Source organism: Sinohyriopsis cumingii, chromosome 5 (assembly GCF_028554795.1).
Source record: "Sinohyriopsis cumingii isolate HCF-2022 chromosome 5, ASM2855479v2, whole genome shotgun sequence".
NCBI classification, from domain to species: domain Eukaryota; kingdom Metazoa; phylum Mollusca; class Bivalvia; order Unionida; family Unionidae; genus Sinohyriopsis; species Sinohyriopsis cumingii.
Window position 1 is genome coordinate 102491971 of NC_142965.1, and position 22796 is coordinate 102514766.

The 22796-nt window shown below is 33.9% G+C and overlaps 1 protein-coding gene across 1 annotated transcript in view; it reads right to left on the minus strand.

Moving 5' to 3' along the window:
- The window catches only part of LOC149799903 (uncharacterized), a 174827-nt gene that overhangs the window by 24212 nt on the left and 127819 nt on the right, over positions 1–22796 (minus strand). Inside the window, exons 27-32 of the mRNA XM_089959353.1 lie at positions 18585–18719; positions 16712–16887; positions 13177–13240; positions 12209–12388; positions 3750–3857; positions 3208–3279 (exon numbers count right to left, since the gene is read on the minus strand). Of these exons, the coding sequence (XP_089815479.1) occupies positions 3208–3279; positions 3750–3857; positions 12209–12388; positions 13177–13240; positions 16712–16887; positions 18585–18719 (735 nt within the window). The remainder of the gene's footprint in view (positions 1–3207; positions 3280–3749; positions 3858–12208; positions 12389–13176; positions 13241–16711; positions 16888–18584; positions 18720–22796) is intronic.

The following is a 22796-nucleotide window of genomic DNA, read 5'->3' on the forward strand; positions in this document are numbered from 1 at the left end:
GATCACATCTCATCTGTGATATTGACCTTTGATTGAGTGGACTGGCAAAAGGGCACCATTCACCCTGGAAAGTTATTTGTAATGGGTGCATATAAAGGCAGCCAAGCAGGTTCCAAACTGCTGCTGTACTGAAAAACCCAGGGAGTTGCAAGAACTCACTCACTGAAATCCCCATCTTGCTGGAAGTGACCTGGCTCTATACGATGCAGACTTGAGGGAGAGATACAAGATTGAGACTGACAATTACCTCCATACCCTGGTGGACAAAACACCTGAAAGGGTGAATGTAAGATTTTCCCAATTCATGAGATGATTCAATGGGACAAGAGATTAATTCTGCCTTGAAAAAAATAGAGTTTACCATGTTTTTTTCTTTGATCATCCAGATAAACTTTGTTGCGGTAAGTAACCAAAGAAATGTTTGTAACATCAAGTGAATAGGGACATGAAAGTAGGTATCTGTGAGATCAACACTGATGGCATACTCATCTTTTCGGATGGAGAGATGTATAAATCTTGCCAATTATCTAAAACTCAGGCAGAAGAATGGATTCATTGAGGCAACTGAAGTCTATGATCGGCCTCAACTTGTCACTGAACGTTTTAATATGAAACAGACATGAATAGAACCCTGGAGATTGTTGTTTTCATACATCTCCACTGCCCATTGGTCAATATGCAACTGTACAGAAAGGGAGAGAAAGAAAGAGGAAATGTGTGATAAACTAAATCCAAAGCCCCTCCAAACTGACTTGGATCACCCATTCATTTAGCAGCAATAGGATGGTCCAATTAGATCAGAACTGCATAAGTCTGGTGCCCTGATAGACTGTCTGCCAGTGGTGGGGGTGTTAGGATATAGCTGGAATATCTGGGTTTTAAGATAATACATGTGATGATGCAACAACAATATATAAATTAACAATGCAGGATATTCATACATCACTAAAACAACAACAACATGTCCTGTTACTAACTCAGTGAGCAAGCAATAGGCAGTTTGCACAAAAGCAAGAATAAAAACATGACTCCTAGATAGTATGTTGTACTACAAGGTATAAAAATTACCAAGTCCGAGAAAGTGAACAAATTTTCAACAAATATTAGTAAAATTCAAAAAGATAACATTTACAACCTGTTTTGAAAACAATATTAAACCAAACAAATCAAAAACCCTGTTTGGGTGATTACAAATTTGGTGCTGTATTAACAGGATGGGTTTGATAAAATGCTGTTGAATGGAAGCAAAGTTTAAAACTAGTGACACCTGGTGGTGGCAATGGGAGGTAATGGTGAAGAGGTATTGCCATTTATCTACAAGAGATAGAATGAAAAGACAAATATTCTTCTTTTTTAGTAGGGATGGATCATGAGGTATCAGGTAATATATGTAATGTTAGTATGGTTAGAGAATGTATTTAAAGGAGAAGCTGAACTACAATTTATTATGATGTCTCTATTTCATTAATACTCTAAAAATACAGACAGACAAATAAATTCCAATTGTCTGAAACAATCCTAATCACCTTTACCTTTATCTTTCCTTATTATCCTCTCACAAGTGGCTCAGGTTTTCTGAGGAGTGCTAGCAGGGACTTACAACAAATTTAGAGTAGTAATTTAAAGTAATACTTTATTGTTCAACAAACCTGGATATTCTGGTCACAAAAGTGAGCCATGACTATTGGCATAGGCGAGTGGATATTTAAAAAGTTTCCAAACAGAATATAATGAAAGACTGACATGTTGTGTCTCCATTCTGTTACAAATCTCTTCTGTTGGTATCTATAGGGGATATTCATTACCATGTATTTAAAGATAACAGTTCTTTCATCATATTATTATAATATTAATTTTAAAAATAAATGCAGCAGGGTGTCCTCAATACTATATCGTAAACATATTATATGTAGCTATATCATAAACATACTAAATGTAGCTATATTATAAACACATTATATATAGGTATATTGTAAACACATTATATGTAACTATATTGTCAATATATTACATTTAGCTAAATTGTAAACACATTATATGTAGCTATATTGTAAAAACAATACATGTAGCTTGCATTGAGACACGAGTTTCAACAGAATACCTAGCTCAGATGGTAAGGAAGCTGCCTGCTACACAGGTGCGTGTGTTTTGATTCATACATCAAAAACATTTTTCTTAGTAGTTTTTTTTAGTTTACCATGAACGTAAACATAAAAAGACATCCTTAATTTTACAATTAAACCAGTTTCAAGATGTCTTGTATCTTTGGATATTCAGTGTTGCAAGTTTGTATCCTCTTTTATAAATTTTAATTTCAATATACTACTTCTGCATCAAGGGATACACACTGTTGACTCCTAGAAGCAAGTTTATATTTCTTTGTTATAAATTAAATTTCTATAGATAACTTTTTTGTATCTTGGGATACTTATTGTTGACTCTTAGGAGCAAGTTTGTATCCTTTTTATCCTCATTTCATAACTGGCAGGTGAATAAAAAACCTGTTAGAAATGAAAAAGTACTACTTCATATATGTAACATATATTAAGAAAATTGAAGAAAGAACAGAAAATGCCATATTGCCATATTATACAGCCAAAACATTTCTATTGGTATGTGATATAATGCCATATTATACAGCCAAAACATTTATATTGGTATGTGATATATTGCCATATTATACAGCCAAAACATTTCTATTGGTATGTGATATATTGCCATATTATACAGCCAAAACATTTCTATTGGTATGTGATATATTGCCATATTATACAGCCAAAACATTTCTATTGGTATGTGATATATTGCCATATTATACAGCCAAAACATTTCTATTGGTATGTGATATAATGCCATATTATACAGCCAAAACATTTCTATTGATATATGATATATTGCCATATTTCACAGCCAAATATTTCTATTGACATGGGATATATTGCCATATTTCACAGCCAAATATTTCTATTGACATGGGATATATTGCCAAATTATGCAGCCACCAACATATTATCATGTTGTAGATTTATATATTATACAGTAATGAAAATATTTATTTTTTACCTAAGAGATAGAATCAGTTTATTCTGAAATGCCCCTGATTTTTATTTACTCTAAGTAAGATTATGAAAGATAAAAATCTCTAAAAGCAAACTATCAGTATGAATTCTATCTTATTGTTCAGCAAGTTTATTGTTTGGAGATTACCTCTTTCTCCCTTGATTCCTGGCAACCCAGGGTCTCCTTCTCTTCCTGGAAAACCTGGTTCTCCCTTTAGACCTGTAATCAAACATGGGGCACTAAGATATGGAAATTTCACAGATACGGTAATGATTTGTCATAACAAATCTGCTTTGATTCATATTGAAATAATCTGGAAAGATAATAGTAGAACCCAAATGAAACAAAATACTTAAGACATCTTCAGTTAGATCTGAACTTGTTTCTGTAAATTACTGTACCTGAGAATCCACTGATAAAATGTTCTGTAAGAAATAATTTGTTATAAAGAGTTTCCCATGTATTGCAAACAGAAATCTGAGCAGGCATACATATTTAGGACATAAATTAGGATCCATAGCCCAAAGCACTTAAGAGATTTTGGAGAGAAAAAAAGCAACACATTTATATTATGCACTTTCTGAACATCTTTATTAATATAGATATCATCAACAGATATATTCTGTCTCACTGTATCTGAAAAACAGTATTTATTCACTGAGTAATTTCACAAACAATGTTGTACTGACCTGGCAGTCCTGCTTGCCCAGGGATACCATAATCACCCTTCTGACCTTGAAGACCTGGTAACCCTGGCAATCCTGAGTCTCCCTTCATGCCTGACAACCCTGGTTCTCCTAAAAAAAAAGAAATAAAAAAATTACAAAAAATTAAATTCTACTTTTTAAAATGCATCGACAGAATCATAATCACCATCTAATATTAATAGATTTCCGTTATAGTCCACTAAAATTCCCTGGAAGATATATTTTGATGGTAATGAGATGTGCAGAGCACCAAAAATCTGGAATATATTGGTTTATTTAAATATCAATCCATATTTGATTATTTGACAAATACAACATAGTGGGATTTTTCACTGAAATTTGCAAATTCATCCAATATGAGTGGTTTAAATTTTGGCAATTCATATTTTAGTGACAGTAGATGTAGGGAAGTTTTTATTTAGCAGGGACATCCAGCAGTATTTTCTTCCAAATATAACCGTCAATCTAGAGTATGCCAAATTATTCTCCACTACATAACACTCAACTGAGGATTGGTTAAAATAACTTATTTACCATTCAACAATGGAATTATCACCATAATGAATCAAGCAATCAGACTATGTCATTTAATTGTCATGTCAGTTGCTTCAATTAAAAAAAATTAATGGTTCAACTGTATCAATTTATTCTGTGGTGTCGAGTGAGAATACTTCCTATCCTATATATCTTGAGCTGATCTGGCTAGGGTATGTTAGGAATAGAGAACATCTGTAAATATGATGTCATACTTTACATCCAAAAATTGTCCATAAGTACAGCAGATCAATAACTTGATGTACGAGTCAACATACCCAACAGTCAAATAGTATTTGTCAATACAGAACTAATGAACAAAAATATCACAGATTGTAAATTATATGCCCACCATGTATTAAGTAGTCCTCTAAGTAGAAATTAGGACAGCATGGAACACTGTATAAGATCAATGGCACTCTTGTACTAAACTTACTGCACAGACAACATTATTTTCTTATTAGACTGACCATGACCTTTGTCACAGACCTTTAAACGCCAAAAAGATCAAGGTTTATTTCCTTCCCTTAGTGCAACCTATCCAACCAATTTAGTCAGGTAACTTACTCTAGAACATTGTAGAGAGAAGGGTTCACCATGACCCTGACCTTTGACCTTGTGATCCTAAAATCTAAATTATGTGCAAGCCCTTTGCAAACTTTAGTCATGGAATAGGTCTTGTCCTTACCATAAGTATAAATACAAAACATTTAATCTAGACTATATACTTGGTGTAAAACAAAAGCTGTTACTAAAGAAACATTTTCTTCCTTCAGAGTGACCCTGACCTTAACATTTGATCCCCAAATTTACACTCTTCTTTCCATCCATAAAGTTCGGTTCAGGTCTACCATGCAGATTTAAAGTTATTGCACAGAAACCAATATCTTCTTTCAGTCTGTGTCTTTGACATTATACCGGTGCACCTCTAAATCAATAGTTGGGTTTTTTTTCTTCAAATGTAAGTCATTTGCAAGGTTTTGACAACATTTCTGGCCTGAAAATAATAAAACTCTTGAGCTTTAAGAATGAGATTCCACTATCAGTCAATCAGAAATTAGAAATTAACTTTCAAATGTAATGTCATATGTGACTGGAGGAAACAAAAGCTCAACATCAAACTCCAGTTCATGAGTTATATGATTTCCAGGCCAATCATACAAGTCAAGTTATTATGTGGAAAAAGTTTTCCTTTTTCAGTTCCTATGAACTCAACCTTCGAGCCCAAAATCACTAGTTTTCTTCCTTGCCCAAAAGCTATTTCCTACATATCATAACAGAGAATGACTTATTCTGTGGAAACCAAATTATGAACAGATGGATGTATATGCATCCAGATGACCAGATGGACTTGTATCAAAACATGATAAATTCTACCTTATAGGCAGACTTACGAAAAGTTAGATGCTACTTTTGCAAGATGAAAAGAAAGGGAGCTGGTTCAAGTAATTGCAAAGAACGCTAATTTTAACCTTGCAAATAAAACAATAAAAGAAAACAAGGATTAAACACAGAACCCAAACACTTCACAGAATTGAGAATATTGATCTGAACAGTTGGGATAGATAAAAGTATTTTTACAAATACTATGACACCAGAATAATAATTTACTTACCATATGTACTTGCTTATAAGATGGGTCCAACTGCAAACTTTACAAACCCATCGCATAATGCACCAGCAAATCTGGGTCTGGGTCTATGAAGTTTGTAGGAGTAAACAGCAGAACAAATGATATAGACCCTGATCTGCATGCACATTCTACTAGGGCAGATCAAGGTCTTTGTTGTTTGTTGTTTGATTTGACTTATAAGGGAGTATATAATGTAATGAATAACTATTCCCAAACCAAAATGTATGCTTATGACAAGCTTGCTGCAAGCTTACGACAAGCTAGCTGAGGTTACGCAAGCTAGTATTGGTGTTCGTACAAGCTTGCAAAAGGAATTTTTTGAAGTCTGTAAGCCCGCAAGCTTGCAGAATTTAAAGTTCAAGCTTACACAAGCTTGCAAAAGGAATTTTTCCAAGTCTGCAAGCTTACAAAATCTAAAATACGTGATGTAAGCTTGCATAAGCTTACAATAATTAGTCGTGAAAGTTGAAAGTTGGCAGTTCTGCATGAGATCAATACTTCCTGAAATGTTGAAGAATATATTTTGTGACTAGACCATGCTCAGTATAAGAAACTACACTGTCAAGCTAAAAGATGTCACCAGTAATCCAGTTTTTATTTACTGCATTTGATAATGCACTTGAGTTAAATAATATGCATTTTCAGTGTTGCAGAACTTGATTTAATTGTACTTAGCTGATACATAAATAAATACATAAATAAATATATTATTCCAACATTTTTTTTATGTTTAAATTAACTATGAACATTATTGATATATTTCAAAATAAACTTAATTATATTTCTTGACCAAGACACGTTATGAAATGTTATTTTTCTACAAATGTCTTTTTTATCATTTTCAAAGTTTTACAAATATTATACATGTTAGAGAAACAATTGAGTTTTGTTTGTATAAAGGAAATTCTTGAAGTGATTGCACACTCAATTAGCTATGCAGTCATTTTGTCAGGGAATGGAAGACTGGATAAAGAATTCCATTTATTAAAATCCTGTAAAATAGATAGTAATTGCTGATTGCAAAGTTATTTACAGACTAACTTAATACAGCAAAATATTTGATGTCAATTACTTGTAAATGCTATTTACCAACAATGATAGTCTCAGTAACTCTTGTAATATTACCTTCTGGCATTAAATTTTTGAAAGAATTGACATATATTTGTTTCAATGACAATATGCTGCCAGAAGAAGAAAAAAAAGGTCAGTTATTTACTTACTAAATAAAAATTTAAAAATATATACAATATTTGTTGTTTTTTTTTTGAGAGAGAGAGAGAGAGAGAGATGCATCCCATTCTGCCAAAATTCTATAAAGAATTGAACTTTGTGAATTTTGCTTGTTTAAAAAGAAATCAAATAAGAGCATGGAAGATGAAATGTGGTTTTCCATGACAGACTTAATTTGGTATTGGGTCATTAAAGGCAGTTACTTCCCCTGTTTACGTTCAGCAGACTGGTTTACGAACTCTAAATATATACACAACATATTTGAGTTGCAAGAACACAAAACAACCATTGTAGCCTCGTGTTAAAAAATTAGATGCAATTTTCAAAGTTGCACCATCACAAATTAGCTCTTTAATCCTGTAAATTTCATTGTCCTCAGAAGCAATATTTGTGCAGTAACCGATCCTATAAAATGAGAGATAATTTGAAGTCATGGAGATATCATGTTGGTGAGTAAATCAAGAGTGTTGGCGGTAGCATTGTTTCACTTTTACGATTTAAATACATCAAAAAATGACTTTGTAATGTTGTTTCACCCAATGATTGAGATGACAACTCTGAAGATCATTATTATTTATTGCTGCGCTTGCCAAACTGTAGTAATCGATGCAGTGCTGTCAGTTATCGACAACAGGGATATGAGATTATTAAATTAAACGCACACTTGTGAATCTCATTTCCATTATTTTTAGGGTCTTTCTTTCCACTTGCATATCAAATTCAACAATTGTTCAAAGGTTGTTACATTTAATTCTTTTCATTCTCAAAGAAGATGGCAGTTATTTTATTTCAAAATGTCTTAAGGTGCCTAATCAGTTTCATTGGATTTTTTTGTTGTTGTTTAAAGCTCTGAAGTGCCATTCGTTTGACATGTGCCTTTCAAAATGGATGGTAAAACTAAAATTTAGGAGCTCATTAAAGGATGATCTTGAATGACATTTACTGATATTTTTTGGACTTGAGAAGTGATTTTAAAATGTTGAACTAAAAATGAAATGCTTTTGCCAAAGAGGTAAATACTTGGGGGTTTTTTTCTGGTTACATAGTACATGTTGCTGTAATCCATTTCAGTGGATGATACCTGAATCACACCAGAAGCAGAGGAGGATTCAGAATTTTATTCTGAGGATTTTGTTTAGAAGAATTCAAATAGCATATGTTCTTGTTTTCACCAAGTAGTTTATCATTTGACAGATAAGAGAGGGAACCTAACCATTTGACACCAGCCTCCCCCAAATGGATTTCTACATGGAGGGTAAATTAGAAGAATTTTTTCTAAAGCCATACAGAACAGAAGTATCAAGAGTTTCCTCACACAGATTCATATGCTCTTATATTGTTATCTGATTAAATGTTAAATGATTTGATGACTTCATTCTTTTCTTTCACTGTGACAGTAAGATCTCATCCTAATTAATGTTCACCACATATTAACATTTTCATTTTAATATTTGATATCACATACTTTTCGCACATCAAGGGCTAGAAAAATGGAGGTATGTGACCATGTATAGAACAATTAAATCAATGCCATATCAGTTCTTCTGATGCAGCTAGCTAGGTCAGCTTTGTTTGCATGCTTGTATTAGTAAGCTTACACAAGCTTGTAATTGGTAAGCTTACACAAGCTTGTAATTGGCAAGCTTGCTGCGAGCTTACATGACAAGCTTGCACAAGCTTGCCAATAGCAAGCTTACCTATTACTAGCTTGTGGAAGCTAGTAATAGGGAAGCTTGCAGTTAGGCAAGCTTGCCGCAGTTTCAAATCTAAGCTTGCCGCAAGCTTACATAACAAGCTTGCTGCAACCTTAAAAATAAGCTTGCGATTTTGGTTTGGGATTTGCTCTGAAATAATGAATACTATAAATAGTAAATTAGACATCTGATGAGTACTGTACATACTCACTTATAAGTTGAGTCAAACTCCAAACAACAAACACCCTGTTCTGCCATAGCATAATGCACCTGCAGATTAGGGTGTATGTTGTCTGTTCTACTGATTAGTTCTAACAAATTGCACAGACCCAGACCTGTTGGCACATAATGCACTAGCAGATCACAACTCAAGATAATTTACAGGAACTATGTTTCTCTGTTAACTCTTGTGACCTTAATTTAGGGCATATTAACCCCAGAAACAGCAGATCTTTTACTTGTTTAAAATACAAACCATCCAAAATGTCTCTCATCATGACTTGTGACATAGAATTTGAGACCTCAAAATTGATAGGTGCCATATTGTCTCAAATGCAATCCATCCATAAAGTCATAGTAACAAATGATTCTTTTCAGAGCAATAAATTTTTGGAAAAACTATGATTTTACACATTTTGTGGAAACCATTTTGCTTTCCCCAAAGACAATGTGACCTTGACCTTGTAACTTCTGAATCCCAAATCAATCGGTTCCTTCTTTGCCCCAGATGCAAACTATTTACAATGCAAACAGATGGACAGCATCATTGCATGATATGCTATGCTTATAGCATGATATGCGATGCTTATAGCATGATATGCTATGCTTATAGCATGATATGCTATGCTTATACCATGATATGCTTTGCTTATAGCATGATATGCTATGCTTATAGCATGATATGCGATGCTTATAGCATGATATGCTATGCTTATAGCATGATATGCTATGCTTATAGCATGATATGCTATGCTTATACCATGATATGCTTTGCTTATAGCATGATATGCTATGCTTATAGCATGATATGCTATGCTTATAGCATGATATGCTATGCTTATAGCAAGAGTAAAATCAAATTCAGCTCATTATGAAAATAAACTCTACAAGCATAATTAAAAATGAGCATGCACAGGGGCCTAAATCAAGGGCCAAGATTTTATAAATCCTGAAGACACTGGATGATATATCAAATATAACCATAGTATGAACAACATTAACTTAATAAATGATATTATTGTCTAATAAATTGCTGGCAAAAAAAGAATTCTAGTCACTTTGTGAATGATGCCCATCCCTTTGATTTCAAGACTTTAAAGAGTGATAGAAAATGTATCACTTTATATTGAGCCAATGGTAACTTTGATGAGATTTATTTGTTATCTCAATCTGAGACCCTTAAATCACTCAAATTTCTCTACTTCTAAACTATTCTGCCATTAAGTAAAATGTAAACTTGTGCTTTCTGGCTATCTGTTCTTCAAAGACGTCTCTCACGCCCCTTTCACCCCCACTCTCATTTTACATTACTTATAACAGACATTTATGTAATATACATATACACCTCTCCCTCGTGCACAACGGGGTCCATAAACAAAGACCGCACTATTAGCGAGGCACGAGTTACCAAGGGACCTCCAAAAATTGAAACAAATTGCTTTGACATCGATAAAACCATGGGGGGCACAAGGGTTCGTTACAAAGAAAATTTGGAGTATCCTTCCATGAATCAAGGGATGGGGGTTCTAACCTGTAACAATATTGTTACAGGTTAGAACCATAATCACTTTATTCATGGACGGATACTCCAAATTTTGTTTGTAATGAACCCCTGTGGGGGGGGGGCAGCATTAGGTAACTGGGCTGTTTGTTGACTGAATCCTCATTTTACAATCACATCAATAATAATTTTTAATAACGTGCTTTTTCTAACGAAGTTGTTCATTATTCTGTTTAAATAACATTTATTTTCAAAGAAAGATTGTTCCAACTGGTTTCAACCACCATCACATGTATGCAAAAAAAAATCTGTGTATTATGTCACTGTTTTTTGTTTTCTTGATGAGTCTGGTTCCCATAGTGGTGTTTAATATTATCCTGCCAAATCGGAAGTCCACAGAGCAGGGAACTAAACTAACTGTTGATACACCACCAAACTAGGTTCCATTTTTTCAAAAACATGTGACATTTATTTTGTGAGACAATTGTCTACATCGAAACTCAATTTCTGTATTGTTCAATTAGTACAATATTAATGTCGTGATTTCATTGGAAGTAATAATAAAACTTCTTATCATCACTGAGAACATATCTGAGTGCCAGTTCAAGAATTTTCTGAAACTTGCTTGCCCACAATGGTCCATATCTGTGAAATCAAGCTCTTTATTTCACGAAGTGTTCATTTCACTTGCTGCCTTGTTATCTTTGATCACAGTTATGAAAGAGTCAGTTAATTTAAGGTAGTTTACATTACATACACAATAACATTTATAAGTGTTTGATTGATCAAATAGAGTTCACCCAACATACGACCGGGGCTAGTAGATTTTAAGTTTGTAGGATTTTCATGCCTTTTAACTTTTCTTCTATTCCACCTCCTTTATTTGATTCAAAAGACATAATTAACTTGATAATACAAAGAAGGCCAGCTTTTAATTCAGTGCACCAATACAATAAATACTTCTGGACGTCAGTTATCAAAACACGGTCGGCACTTAATTAGGTTCTCAGAGAAATGCTCGCGGACATAGCTGTTATGGTAGAGTGACGCATTTCACGTTTAATTACAAGAGGACACATTGCATTTATGACAATTACACTTTAAAGGAACTAAAAGATAAAACCAGAACACAAATTTCAATTGATAAATAAATTATTTAATTTGCATTTATTTATTAAAGTACTGCCTCCACTCAGCACAAGTGATATTTTCATTGATCAAAATTTCCTTACATATCATTAAATGCGGTGTACAAGGAATGTTGTTTGGAAAGAAAATGTAAAAAACTGTATGAGCTATTTTTAAATTTGATATTCCATAGTGTTGATTAAAATTTCCAGGTCCTATCTACCATTTTTGACAATAAAACGAGCGATACATCAAAGTTTCTGTTACCAATTTTGATCGCGATTTTCTTCAAGTTTAACAAATAGGGATTAATTTTTTTTATTTTCTGGTTTAAAAAATGGGATCCACGCCTGACCCTGCGTTATAAATGGGTTTGCGAGTTATCAGGCGCAAGTTATCGAGGGAGTGGTGTATAGTGATTCAGGTGAAAATTCTAACCCTAGGAAATCCCACTATTGAAAGATGTTCCACAACAATCGCTGCATAGGTAATGCAAACTTACCTGGTGGTCCCTCTGGCCCAGGTAAACCCCTTTCTCCCTTAGCTCCTTCCAGACCTGGCAGACCAGCTGGCCCCCTGAGTCCAATTTCTCCCTTCTGTCCTGGTAATCCATCCAAACCTCCCAAACCTGGCTCTCCTGGGGCACCTGGCTCTCCTGGTCGTCCTGACAACCCTGGGTTACCTAGCAATCAAATCAAACAATAAGTAACATCTGTGCTAGAAATCAAATTAAAGGGATGTTCAAATAAAATTGATGGTTCTATATACAATTATTTACAAACTTCTTTATTACACTTTGAATTTTAATATTTTAAAAAGAGCGATCTTTACACTCCGCAAATAATAAGCAAAGCACAAATCAATAGCAAAGACATTAAAAAGCAACTTCATTTTTGCAAATGTTGCGAGGAATTTTGCGTTCATATAATTACCTGAATTTCAAAAGCATCCATTCTTCATTTCAAATCATGAATACCATATATAAATGCTTATATGCCAAGACTAACTGCAAACTGCACAGACCCAGATCTGCTGGCACATTATGAGCCAGAAGATATGGGTCTATGCAGTTTGTTAGGAGTAATAAGTAGACAAACAACAAACACACTGATCTACTGGAACACAATGTGCCAGCAGATCAGGGTTTATGTTATTTGCAGATGAACTTGACCTTTAAGTGGTATATTTGGCAAATTTATTATCTTTCAGTAATCAATATGTTACAAAATTTCAAAACAATGAACATTGGCATACTCCCTAATCCTGCAGCAAAGCAGATATGAAATTTTGTTGGAAAAACAAAGTGTAAAGCTATTTTCATGTAAATTAAAATAAAAATTGGGATTTTTTAATTAATTCAATTTGACGGAAGTAATGGGGTGGGGGTCTATTTTAAAGTATGAGCCAATATATATGTCTCTATTTTGTGCCATCCATTCCAATATCTAGATGAAGAATTTTCTGACTTACCCTTCATGCCTGGTAGTCCATTAAGTCCCGGAAGTCCACGCAGTCCTGGCAATCCTGGTTCACCCTGGAATTATATAATAGGAATGATACCATGCAACACATACTTTGCACATTTTTAATTTTTTGCAAACTCTACGCATGAAAAATTTAATACATGAACACTTTTATGTGCAGTACTGCTGTACTATTTCATCGCTAAATAAATGGCAAACACATGAAAAATCAAAACAATTGTTTATACTACTGTTTTGTTGGCTGGTTGGTTGCTACTGGTTTAACACCATTTTCAGCACATGATAGGCTATACATGGCAGAATGTATATTCTGGTTGAGGCTAATCCCAGGATAACCCTGGAAAGAACCATCAACCCACAAGAAGCTACTGGCAAGCTTTCTGACATATCCACAATGGCCGCATTTTAGACTTCAACCTAGGACAAAGGTGCGATGTCAGAGATCAGCAAAAAGCACAGTAGAAAACTCATTCACTCAGGGTCCCCTGCTATTTTGTAAACATTGGCAGCAGTTAAGATAAGTCCTTCTGTGATGGCATTTTTAAGTCAATGAAATATAATATATTTCTGTGAAATCATTTTCTTCCATTTGCTTTGATCCAAAATGTAACTAAAGTATTACTTTAAATTCACTTATTTGAAGCGTACCTGTTTATGTGGTGTATAAATTTCATGGATTTTGTGGATGCAACCAACCATAAATTTAAAGACCCAAATAACCATGATCACTCTGTGCAAACAATATGACTCCTGACCCAACCCATGAATTTGCAAAACCAAATGAATATAATATTTCTCAAGCCATGAAAATTCATTCCCATGAAAATGCATAACTTTGCAGTATTTGCAAAATTAGAGATCTCACATTGTTTATGCATTATAATGATCACTATTTTATATATAAATTGGTTACTTCAAAAGTATGTTGCTGAATAAAACATGGTAGGTAGGGTAAGTAGGTTTACACTCAGATTCTGCATCACACAGGTCCATCCATTTATTTTGAATGTCCATTTTGTACTTAAATGGGAATGAACCAGGCCAATTTTACTAAATTTCTCAAACTTGCTCCTCAAATTGAGATTTTGTATCTTCTTGCTTGTAATACATTGGCCAGTACTGTTATTATAGTCAGTCACATTGGACAGTACTGTTATAATAGCTGTGCTCAGTCACACTGAACAGTAATGTTATTATAGCCAGTCACATTGGACAGTACTGTTATTACAGCCTCAGTCACAGTCAAATTGGACAGTGCTATTTTTATAGTCACAGTCACAGTGGACAGTGGCCTAGTGGTTAGAGCGTCTGCCTCAGAAGCAGTAGGTCGTGGATTCGAAAACCGGCAGAGTCATACCAAAAACTTACAAAAATGGTACTAACAGCTGCCTCGCTAGATGCTCATCATTAAGAGGTTAGTGTTAGGACTGGTTGGCCTGGTGTCAGGATAATGTGACTGGGTGGGACATCATGCTACATGTCTGCAGCATGATGCCCCAGTGCTAGACATCACTATAAACGCCACACTGCAGACATCTAAGTAAAATGACTAAAAAGTTGTTAAAGCTACATTAAAAATCATAATCACACACACAGTGGACAGTACTGTTATTATAGCCAGTCACAGTTACATTGGACAGTACTGTTATTATAGCCACAGACACAGTGGATAGTACTGTTATTACAGTCAGTAACATTAGACAGTACTGTTATTATAGTCGCAGTCACATTGGACAGTACTGTTATTATAGTCAGTCACATTGGACAGTACTGTTATTATAGTCAGTCACATTGGACAGTCCTGTTATTATAGTTAGTCACAGGCACATTGGACAGTACTGTTATTATAGTCAGTCACATTGGACAGTACTGTTATTATAGTCACAATCACAGCCGGTCACATTAACAGTACTATTATTATTGTCATAGTCACATTGGACAGTAGTTACTGTACTCACAATTACAGTGGACAGTACTGTTATTATAATCACAATCACAGTCACAGTGGACAGTACCGTTATTATAAACATTGTCACACTGGACAGTACTGTTATCATAGTCACACTCACATTGGACAGTACTGTTATTATAGTCACAGTCACACTGGACAGTACTGTTATTATAGTCACAGTCACATTGGACAGTACTGTTATTATAGTCACAATCACAGCCAGTCACATTGGACAGTACTATTAGTATTGTCAGTCACATTGGACAGTATTTACTATAGTAACAATCACATTGGATAGTACTGTTATTATAGTCACAATCACAGCCAGTCACAGTGGAAAGTACTGTTATTATAGTCACAGTCACATTCGACAGTACTCTTATTATAATCAGTCACATTGGACAGTACTGTTATTATAGTCACAGTCACATTGGACAGTACTGTTATTAGTCACAGTCACATTCACAGTGGACAGTACTTTTATTATAGTCACAGTCACATTGGACAGTACTTTTATTATGGTCAGTCGCATTGAAAAGTACTGTTATTATAATCACATTCACATTGGACAGTAAAGTTATTGTAGTCAGTCGCAGTCACATTTGATAGTACTGTTATTATAGTCACAATCACAACCAGTCACATTGGACAGTACTATTATTATAGTCACAGTCACATTGGACAGTACTGTTATTATAGTCACAATCACAGCCAGTCACATTGGACAGTACTATTATTATAGTCACAGTCACATTCGGCAGTACAATTATTATTGTCATAGTCACATTGGGCAGTACAGTTATTGTAGTCATAATCACATTGGACAGCACTGTTATTATAGTCACATTCACATTGGACAGTACTGTTATTATAATCAGTCACATTGGACAGTCCTGTTGTTATAGTTAGTCACACTGGACAGTACTGTTATTATAATCATATTCGCATTGGACAGTATAGTTATTGTAGTCACAATCACAGCCAGTCACACTGGACAGCACTGTTATTATAGACACAGTCACATTGGACAGTACTGTTATTATAATCACATTCACATTGGACAGCACTGTTATTATAGTCACAGTCACATTGGACAGTACTGTTATTATTGACACAGTTACATTGGAAAATACTGTTATTATGGTCATATTGGACAGTACAATTATTATACTCAAAGGCAGAGACAGTACAGAAGATTACAAATAAATTCTTTTAAACTTGCACAAGAGATAGTTTCTAGTTTTAAATAAGAGTTGAACGCTTCCTGCAAGCTGAGGAAATCCTCAAATGTTCCACTGAGATAAAATAAGACTTATTCTTCATGTATTAAGAGTGCAATCTACTCATGATGACTGCAAAATGTTGAGTGGAAAACAGATAGTTGCCTAACAAGTAGCAAGAAAGAGAGGTAGACATCTCCATTTGGTGTAAACAATTTCAGGCGTTTAGTGAAACTGGAACCTGGACAACAAAAAATCTGCATCTGACAGTCTTTACTGTACTCTCTTTCCTGAAGCAGAAAATCTATTTCATTGTCGTAACAATGTCATCACAGCCTTTTGACACATACCGACTGTCCCTTGCTTCCTGGGAATCCATTCAATCCAGGATCTCCCTTTGGCCCTGCTAACCCTCCCAATCCAGGCAGCCCATCTCGTCCAGGTGTTCCAGGTAACCCAGGTTCCCCAGGTATACCTATGCCATCTTGTCCACGATCACCCTTCATTCCTGGCAAACCTGCCTGGCCTATTGAAATGCAAATAGAATGTAAAACTACAACATTTTCTTGCATTTTGAATTTCATTTGAATGTTATTTCAACTGCAAACAGCAGGTCCCAGATTTGCCATTATATAGCACATTGTTTTACCACTGTTTTACCACTGTTTATATTCATTCTACTTGTTATTTCATGCATTCAACAAAGTGTATGTATGTAGAGTATAATTGTACAACAGCACAATCTTCCAATATGGCCAAATTGTATAATAGCAACATATAATGATGACGAATTGTACAATAACAAATTCTTCTCAGCATCTCCACCCAAAACTCATTCTTATGCCTTTTTCAGAAATGAAAATTGTCAATAAAGAACTGTACATAAAATGAAACTTGTTTTAAAGTACATCTGCTGTCCATGACTTTATCTTAGTCATCTCTACTCCAATGTCACTACACCAAGCTTTATATGTATTTATCAACACACCATGCATTCTCTTGGCAATATTTCACACTGTCTTTCCGTAACTGTCAATACACCATACTGTATTCAGTGTTGCAATGATCCAACTTTGTGGTAATCAACTGGTGGTAATCAACTGGTGGTAATCAAACATCAGGCAATTAAACATTGGGTTAATACTTTGATCAATGCAGCATTGGTGTATCTCTATCAATATCTGTACAACACTGCTGTATCTTGGTCAGTGTCAACAGACCATGTTGTATCTGTCATTACCAATACACCATGATGTGTCTGTTTATCTGTTTGTCTTTCTTCATACATTTATATGTATCTTTATCTACTGCAAATATTGTATAAATACTTTATAACTGTACAATAAACTATGATTTATTGACAATATGCATATAATGTACAACTGTACCATGAATGTCTTCATTGATAACATATGCATATAGTGTAATTGTGCAATGAACTGTGACTTACTGACAATATGCATGTACTGTACAATTGTACCATGAATATTTTCATTGACAATATATGCATATATAGTGTAACTGTGCAATGAACTGTGACTTATTGAAAATATGCGTGTACTGTATAACTGTACCATGAATGTTTTCATTGACAATATATGCATATATGGTAAAACTGCGATAAATTGTGACTTACTGACAGTACACATGTACTGTACAACTGTACCATGAATGTTTTCATTGACAATATATGCAGATATGGCATAACTGCAATGAATTGTGATGCACTGACACTATGTAGTATGCATGTACTGTACAAATGTATCATGAATATTTTCATTGACAATATATGCATATATGTGTAACTGTGCAATGAAGTGAAATTTATTGACAATACACATATACTGATCAACTGTACCATGAATGTTTCCTTTGATAATACATATTACTCCATTATTCAAATGAAATTTGTTTGAAGTGAGGTTTGCTTTAAATAATGAAAATTTACAATGAAAACTGACACAAAGAAAAGTAAAGGAAGTTGATGCCTGTTGTAAACTCCAGAAATATGCAACAGCTAATCTAATGCAGTCCTCCAGCACAGTCAAACACACTGAAAATGACACCACAAGCAAGAAATAACAATTCTCAGTAATCTGTTTAACATGAATTTTCTCACTGAATTTAAACGGTATAATCCCTATTATGGAAACTCTCAAGCAAGACTTAAACCATACAATACCAAGCTGAATTCAACATTCACACAGAAAACCTAATCCTTACCATCAAGTCCTGGAAGTCCCCTGGATCCAGGCAGTCCAGATATTCCTGGCTCTCCCTTCAGTCCAGGAGCTCCTGGTTCTCCAGCAATACCATCCAACCCTTGCAATCCAGGAATACCAGTATCTCCCTTTTGACCTGTAAAACAATCAAAAATGCTATTATGGTCAAGCAAGCTGGAAAATCCCCCTAATTTTATTATTACACTTTACTAGTTAAAACTTGTATTTACTTACCTAAAAGGCAGCAGCATTCTAATTAATTAGAAGCCTGGGAGCAGTGAAAAGTTATTACATCTTTGCCAGCCAATTGGCACTGATCCACTTCAATGCACATCAACCCTCAGAAGAAGTGACCAGACAAGACAGTATTGTAAAGAACTGACCAGACAAGACAGTGTTTTAAAGAAGTGACCAGACAAGACAGTGTTTTAAAGAAGTGTCCTCTTACAGATGAAAGACTCATTGCCCATATTAAGCCGATTAAATTACCTAATGAAATATCATTACGTAACCTGTTAAGTATTCAATACGGTGACTTCCATAATTTTTACAAACCTTGACTTGCAAGGCAAATATGTGTTGGATGGTTAAAATGGGAGAAAATTATATGGAACATGTGCTGGTGTCTATAGAGATCACCAAGATTATTTTCAGTTATCTTTCAAGGTAAACATAAGCAATCCAAATGGATCAGATTCTTTCAGATGCATCCAATCAGATATCGAAGCAGTAGATACTGTTTCAGCATGCAACATGTCCATTGTCTAATAAGTGGATTGAGAACCTTTGGTTAGTGATGACACAGTAAACAATGCAGAGAAAGAAACCATTTTATGCAAATTACTGTCTTTGTCCAATGCCTCAATTTTATGTATAAGAATAAATTCCGCATTAATGATTCACAGATACAGATGTTTGTAAAGAATTTGCTAATCTCATCTTTTATTTTATAAGTAAGTTTATAAGTATGGTTCTTGTGTAATGCTTTAACTTGCCAATGGCTTACATTCAAAATACACATGTTATATCACTTGCATTTGTGGGCATCTCCAATGACAAATTCAGTCTTTATCTCAAACAGGACATGAATAATTGGTGAAAAATGAAAAACAAAATTTCAAAATCAAATACTGAATGACTGGACATTTGGATTATCAGGATCACAGTAGAAATAAGTATAAATACTGGTAAACAACTTTATAACCAGTTATTATCTCAAAGTAATATCACTTGCAAAACTAATTAATACAATATTTGGGATATTGCATTGTGTTAAACATGTTATGTTATATAAACTTGACAAAAAAACCTACTGAAGATGACAGAAATAATTATATAATTTTAAACATAAATTATAATTGATGCATAAGGCAGCTATCACCATATATACTCACTTATAAATCAACTCCAACTGCGAATTGCACAGATCAAGATTTGCCATACATAATGCACTGGCAGATCTGGATCTGTGCAGTTTGTTAGGAGTAGTCAGTAGAACAAAGAACATAGACCCTGATCGGCAGGTACTTTATGCTATTATAGCAGATCAGGATCTTTGTTGTTTCATACATGTCAACCCCTTAAGATGAAAACCTGTATGGCAGACCAATAAAAACCATATAAAGACAAAAAAAAAATAAACACCAAAAAAATGTATTCATACGTTATATAAGATCAACAGTATTAAAACAAACAATGCCATAAACGAACTAATTTTACACACATTACATAATTATTTACATCTCTGAAACTTTATTTTATTTTATTCTTTTCATTTTGATATATATTATATTTATATAATGCACACACATTATTATATGCAACACATGTATTTTTGCACCTTTCAAAATGTAATCAGGGGTTTTAAAGTCTATGCAGCAGGTGTCAGTGTTTATTTTACTCTGTAAAAATGTTAGTGTGTCTGCATTCAGGGACTTCCTACGATATGTATGTATTTTTTTCTCATTATAGAAAAAGATCTCTCACAGTCTGCATTGTTGTGAGGCAAGGTAAAGTAGTTGCTGAATAACTAATTTCAGAAAATGGGAATGGATGACACCAGTAATAATTGTCTGGCTGATAACATCCAGCAAGTAGCTACAAAAGCTCCTTTTCTGGTGATCGTCTGTTAATACACTTATACAAGCACACATTCATCTGGCAACATGTAATAATCCTCAAACTCATCTTTGAGTTCTTCATGATCCAGGTGTGGAGCAACTCAAAAACAAAAGTGTTTCTACTAGTAAAAATCAAGAAATGTGCATGGTATTTTTTCAAGATGTAATACTAACTTCTTTGGATTTATCCTGGTCTCATTATTACATATTTATATTTTTCCTCCATAAACCCGTAGTCCTACAATGTAAGACTTCAACCTGATATTTATTTTTGGGGTGTTGAGGTCTTTCTGACCAATAACGGTGCTATGTAGCAGTGATGTTGATTAACATCAGAATGATAAGTCACAATTTTAGGAATATCTCACACCCTTGGCATACCATATTGGTGCTTTTAACATCTACATGTCTTTGTTCTAATAAATTCAAATCACCACACAAGCAAATGGATATGTTTTCAAATTCCATTGGCCTACATTTGAATTGGCTGGAATGTAATGGAAGTTGGGAACACCGAAACGAAACTATCTAAACACTTTCTTCAATAATAATATATTTTTTATTCATTTCGTTAAAGTATACTTCAACTTAACCCAATTTCAGCATCCCTGGCTTCCATCACTTTCCAAAGCATAGCTAAAAAATTGTTGTATGGCTGTAAAATAAAAGAAGAAAAAAAAACACATACAAATTACGGGTAGCCCATACAAATTAACATGTATGTTGTTTGTAGATGGACTTGACTTATGAGCAAGTATATATGGTACTTTGTGGTAACCATACTGCAGGTAAATTGCCTGGATAAAATATTTAATTGCAATTATTTTTCTAAAAAATGATTATAATGATGCTGAAATGTGAAAAGATTCAATAGTAGTCACTATGCCCACAAGTACACTTAGTTTCTTCTTGGGTTAATCTGTAGATTACTCTTCAAATTTTGCATGGATATATTTAAATATAACTTGAAAATTCTAATAAAATATACATGTTTCTGGGTTTTTTTTAATCCATCTGTCAGTATCAGTACAAAAGGCATGGAGCTGTCTTCAGTCTTTGCCACATGCTATTAACAAAGAAGTTGTAACATTTGGAATCTCTATCTTGAGGAATAAACCAATGCAAACATTGTGATTCATTGAGTTCTAGTGGTTTGTGAGTGTAATTCTAGCTATGAATCTTTAGTTCATTTGTGTTTGTATATGAAGGAACACATGGCTTACTATGTTACCAATGCACAAGTTTGTGATTACTGTATGTCAACTTGATTTATATAAAAAGTATGTCATCAATTTGTTAACTTTATTTGACTTCTTAAGATACAACATCCAATAATATTAAAATACATAATACCAATATCTGTATTTGGCAAAGGAGATTACATTATCATAAAGAAAAGAAAATTGCCAACAGTCCTCTCCCTCGCCCCTACATCCATTATTGTTAATCAGAACTTATTTCCCTTGGTATCTATGCCCTTGCTTATTCTTCTGTCATTGTTTAAGGATCATGTTGCACTCAAATTATTGATGAAGAGGTGTACTGTTATTAATATTAACTGACAAATGTTTACACTCTTCTTTATTATGTTATCTTTTGAATTAAATTCTCATATGTCTTACATAGTATATAAGATTTAGAAACACCCATAACAACTTACACCCATAACAACTTACAAGGCAAATGTAACAGATAATCTATCACAGTGATAAAAAAATTGAGTGAAAACATAAAGACAGATAACACATCAGAGGGGAAGTGTTGTGCTTCAACAGATCAAAGAGGAAAATGTTTTAAGTGATGAGATTTTGTCAAGCAAGTATTTAAACTAGTAAAATACTTGTAACTCATATTAACTGTTCTCATCTTTTTTGTTCTTTCTGTCATAAAGAAAAATCAACTTAGAAAGAAAATATTAACTTAATATCTATCTGAAGAAATATATGGTGTTTAATTTTTGTTGGCCTAATTTGGAATGTAAAAGCACTATAGAAATGTATGAAGAGACCCAAATGATTTGAGATTTACCTGGCTTCCTGCACCTTAATTTTTTCATAGCATTTAACATGGCATTCAATGGATCTGAAATTATT